This window comes from Phytophthora infestans, genomic scaffold (assembly GCF_000142945.1).
Source record: "Phytophthora infestans T30-4 supercont1.7 genomic scaffold, whole genome shotgun sequence".
NCBI lineage: Eukaryota > Oomycota > Peronosporomycetes > Peronosporales > Peronosporaceae > Phytophthora > Phytophthora infestans.
In genome coordinates this window covers 490,045-494,942 of record NW_003303752.1, presented here as the reverse complement: position 1 = coordinate 494,942, position 4,898 = coordinate 490,045, and the positions used below count along the sequence as shown (strand labels likewise).

The following is a 4,898-nucleotide window of genomic DNA, read 5'->3' as shown; positions in this document are numbered from 1 at the left end:
GTTCTGGGGCCCCTTATAGGGCCACCCTAACGGGCTCGGTCCGGGGCACGTGCGTGGTTGAGTTCAACGGGAACCACCCTGACGGGACGGCGGAGTGAGGAGTGATTCCAGGGTCTCGAGTCATCCCGACGGGAGGCAGAGCTCCTGGAATGACCCCTCCGTTCCCGGGTACGCGACAAAAGGCAGGTTGGACACCAAAAATCCCTTTAAGCCGAGGCCTGGACAGCCGATACCGCTACATTAAGCCAAGAGGCGATCCACGAGGAACAGAAGGTGAATACTTCCTCCTTAGAGCGGCTTTGGTGGTTAAGTACGCCTCGGAAAAAGATGAGCTGCAGCTACCTGTCAGCAACACAATGCTAGTACCACCTTTTGTCCGAAAGCATAAGCTGTAAGAGCGGTCGAAATTAGTTTTGATAATCAGAAAGCGCTAAACTGGCAGCTGATTCGTCCAAATTACGTTTCGGATTATGGTGAATATTCTGGTCGAAGTTTTAATCAAATCAGCCACTTGGTCACAAAGATATGATGACGCAAATTTTGTGGCGTCGAATTGGAGATCAATAGTATTTGCTAGGCCGTCATTTTTAAATTGGGTGACGTGAAAACTTGTAGAGACGTAAAACCTGCCATTGCCTATTGAATGGTGCTACTGAGAGCGCGTAACGCTTTAACTCGGATCAGCAGTGGCTGCCAACAATAAGAGCAATTGTATGAGCGCACTAAGCCGAAATACATCGATATTCTTTAATGACTTGTATTTGTAAAAGAGCCGCTAATATTTTCGAACACAGTTTAGACAAGTAGCCCGCTTATATTTGCGGGCAGAGGAAGTGCAATATTTGCACTTTATTTACATTCTAACGCTTCAGGACTCAACTAACGGTTCATTACGGCTCTAGTCACCAGTATAAGCTGCGGATAACGTAGTAAAACCAGCCGGAACGACCAACATGGCAGTGATGCTGACTGGGGACGAAGACAAGGTGGTAGAGGTACACGCGGCGGCGTTGGCCGTGCCCGGGGTCCCCACAGTACAAACCCTGCGATTTTCGGTCGTGGCGGCAGCGACGCCGATGTGGAGATGCACGCAGCGCCAGAGGAGGAAATCAGTGTTGCGCAAATTTGCAGCTGATTACAGCGTGCGACTGACGAATGTGTATGTATCTTGGTTCTGTTATGCATATTCAGTATGCGTTGTGCGCGGTAGAGAACATGGCGCACCAGCCAAGACAGACAACGTGGCGCTGGTGTTCAACGTGGTGGCGTTGGCCGTGGTCCTCTCCACGACAGTACAAGACCTGCGTATTCCGGTCGTGGCGGAAATGGTGCCTTGGCTGTTCAAAGTAAGGGCTAGTTTGTATGCGTTTTTATTGGCACGTCTGACTTAAATCCTTATACATTACAAGACCAAAACGCCGCGATGGCCTCGTCGAAACTTATGGACGATGAACAACCTTGGGTGTCTCAACTAGCTACATCATCAACACCATCCGTTCTCCTACATCAGCTGTATATCGATCAATTTGTGGCGTTCTCTCCGTCGAAAGGGCCTTGGACGACGAAGAAGGTCTACCAACTATGGGTACAGCATATACCGCCGGAAGAATGTGTCAGAGAGCCAAGTATAGTGAAGTCACGCTTCAGATGCAGTGGCTACACACTCAATTCCAGAGCAGCATCGAGATTCTTAGCGTCGGCACCTTTCCGCTGGTGATTGACAAGTATCGAGCATTAACAAAAGGTAAAAACAGCCATGTCTGGCAGGACCGGTTGGGTGTGACGAATCGGATGTCATTGCCATTGAGGACGCGTCTGATCCGTATGAGGCGGACGTTTATAAAGCGTATGACCCCAAGGAGCTGCTTCCAACGCGTCTGGTCAAGGTGGCGGCAGCTCCTAGTATGCATTTGATCCGGTAGTGACATCGGAAGTTCTGCAAGATCTCTATACGCATCAACAACTACCTATCTTCGCCCGGATTACATGTACCTGTTCGAGTATTCAGCGAGTTCCAGAGTTAATGAAGTTTTTGGGTCATGTTTTTTTTTATGTCTTGGAACAAGAAGGGGGTGTATGCGAATTACTTGGGTGCACAACCAGAAAAGGATATATTTGGCGGAAAGTCGACATCTTGCGATGGTATCTTCTCTTTGAAACGGTTCAAGCTGCTCAGGCAGTGCCTAATTTTTCAATGTTACTCCTTCTACGCAGCAAAAGCCGCTGCCGCCAGCGCCAGACAGCTGCTGAACTTGCTCAAGACAACCTGTGACAAGTGCATTATGGTCGGGAGAAATGGGGCGCTAGACGAAGCCAGTGTGGCTTGCGGACGTCATGTGATTGTGTACAGCCCGAGCAAGCCTGCTGGCAAGAACCGCTTTATTTTGCGCGGCTCTTATACGTGGGTTTCGCTCAATTTAAGACTAATTGACAATCGCAGGGATATCAAAGATCGTCTGAACGGTGTCGTAGGGACGGAAAAAGCTCAGCGGCTGAGCGACGAGCTGGCAGCAGTCTCAAATATCCGACAGCATGTACTTAAAGTGGCGCGTCCAATGTTTAGCACCAATCGAACTATGAATATGGACAATTACAATGCATCCGTGCAAGTTCTTCAAGTACCACGTTTGAAAGGGTTGTCACGATACGCTGCAACAGCAGGCCCTTTCCAGGACACACAACACATTGAGCAAGGATGACAACTGTGCGCGAGGTGACATGCGTCAGGCGGCTTCGATGGAACTCAAGATGGTGGCCGCGGCTTGGTGTGATGGTATTAATAGTATCGTGTACATGGTGTCCAATGCAGATGCCTCTACCAGGTCGACCTTGATTAGATCAGTTGGAAAGCAGGCGCTGGATCGCCTTGCATCTAAAGACTATAACCAAAACATGTGATGTGGACCACACACGTAGTCGATTCTCTATTGCCACTGGCCACAGCTATAAGCGCTGGTCCAAGAAGCTTGCGCTCATTTGATATACACCTTTTCAACTTCAAAATGGCGACAGGTAAAATCAAAGTGACAAAACGTAAGTTCAAAATGACATCGAACATAGGAGCCAGCAAAGCCAAACTTGATATTGTCTTTATTCTCCTACAGGCATATCTTTCATCTGGATCGCACGCGCATCCAGCGTGATGTAACAGTTGTCGTCGATGAGACCAACTAGGTAGTCGACGTGCTCGTCTTGAATCTTGCTGTGGCGCTTACCACCACGAGGCTTTCGAGGCAGAGCCTCCCAGTTGCCGCTGTCCTCGGCCGCATTGATCCATCGGTAAGCAGTGCGAAGCTTGACATCGTTCTTGAGCGCGACATCGCGCCAATCTTGGCCTTCGTGAGCTGCACGGAGAACCCGGTGAACGGTAGCGTCGTCGTACAGCATTGCTGTGTGGGTAGGAAGCACAGTGAGAATTGCTAAATGAATGAAAGGCAGTGCGGCCACAAACTGCAGCAACAGTGTCCACTGATTCCATCGACGCCGTACAGCCAGCCAGCGTCCACCAAAATTGGCGGGAGTAGTGGCCGCCACTTTTTGCCTCTTTCATCTAATGAGCTCCAAACGTAAATACTCCCATAAATATTAAGTGTCAGTGTCATGTCATTTTGAACTTACGTTTTGTCACTTTGATTTTACCTGTCGCCATTTTGAAGTTGAAAAGGTGTAGAGTTTGTCAACACCTGAGTCCACTGCTTGGGACCATCAAAGAGTCTTTATGACTGAATTAGTTACAGAGCTCAACAGCGGTCGGTGGGTGCATGCTTTTACGGACGGAAAGGGCCCAAAGTGCTGACTGTGGCGGAAATAGGATCTCAACAACTATACGTCAGCAGCAATTGCAAGACCGGTACCACGATACACCTCTGCTTCGCCCCCACAGATGCGTGCGGTCCAGAATCGAAAGCGAAGACGATGTATAATTGGACGGTGGGATGGTCGATACGCTATAGAGATAACCTACTACTGTCATTTGCACAATGTGTGCTAGTGTAGTACCGTTCAAGACAAAAATCACAAGCCATGGTGTTGCCCGAACACAAACCGGACGTGCTGGCAAACGTTCCACGACTTTTACTTGCCAACCTAGCTGATTACTTAAAGGGCACGTGTACCGGGGAGCTCGGCTGGTAGTACTTCGTAGGGAATGTGCCATCAACACAAAGCCGCCAGCAGCACGACAAATGCATAATACGATTGTGAGTGGGGAGGCAGGCGATACTGATCGTGTCGTTAGCGACGCGATGGATAGAGCGCTGGCTGTTTAAGGTGAGTGCTGAGTTGGTTGCAGCTTATTGTAGCTCGTCACTGACGGATGGCTATGGCTCTTTGTTTTATTAAATAGGCCCATCAAGCATTGGGCGTGGTTAAGAAAAAACGGCCGCACCGGCGAGAACGAAGACCGTTGCACTATCATGGGTCGTGATCGAGGCGAACGGGGTGGCACTGAAGGTGGTTCCGTGCCCGAAGCCTGTATTGTGGTGCTATAGTATCTGATCCAATAAATTGCTGGTGAATAGACGACGTTTATTTACGCTTGAATTTAATACTTTTTTCAGCAGCGCTAGCGACAAAATGTGTCATTCCAAATATATTGACAGACATCTAATTGCAAGTGTGAGTCTGTAATAGACCGATTTCTCTTTTTACTGCAGTATAAATATTATGAGACGAAAAAGTCCTTACACGTGGAGTTTATTTTCACGTTCAGAGGAAATACTGCCAGAGGTTTTGCACTTCACTTTTATAAATATTGTAAGTAAGGTTGTTTCAACATGGTTTAGTCAAGTAGTTTGTATAATGGACCAATCGTAGGATCGTATCGAGATGGCTACATTGGACGCCTCCCACACCGAGGAAACGCTTTGAGAGTTGGTTGACACCTTTTGGAGTTTGAT

The 4,898-nt window shown here is 48.4% G+C and overlaps 1 protein-coding gene across 1 annotated transcript; it reads right to left on the bottom strand.

Moving 5' to 3' along the window:
• Window positions 1-3,090: 3,090 nt before the first annotated feature.
• On the bottom strand, window positions 3,091-3,649 carry PITG_05122 (uncharacterized protein; the record flags this gene model as incomplete). Its single annotated transcript, XM_002998777.1, has 2 exons — window positions 3,091-3,389; window positions 3,619-3,649. 2 exons carry the CDS (start codon window positions 3,647-3,649, stop codon window positions 3,091-3,093), a joined length of 330 nt encoding a protein of 109 aa, XP_002998823.1.
• Window positions 3,650-4,898: the final 1,249 nt, after the last annotated feature.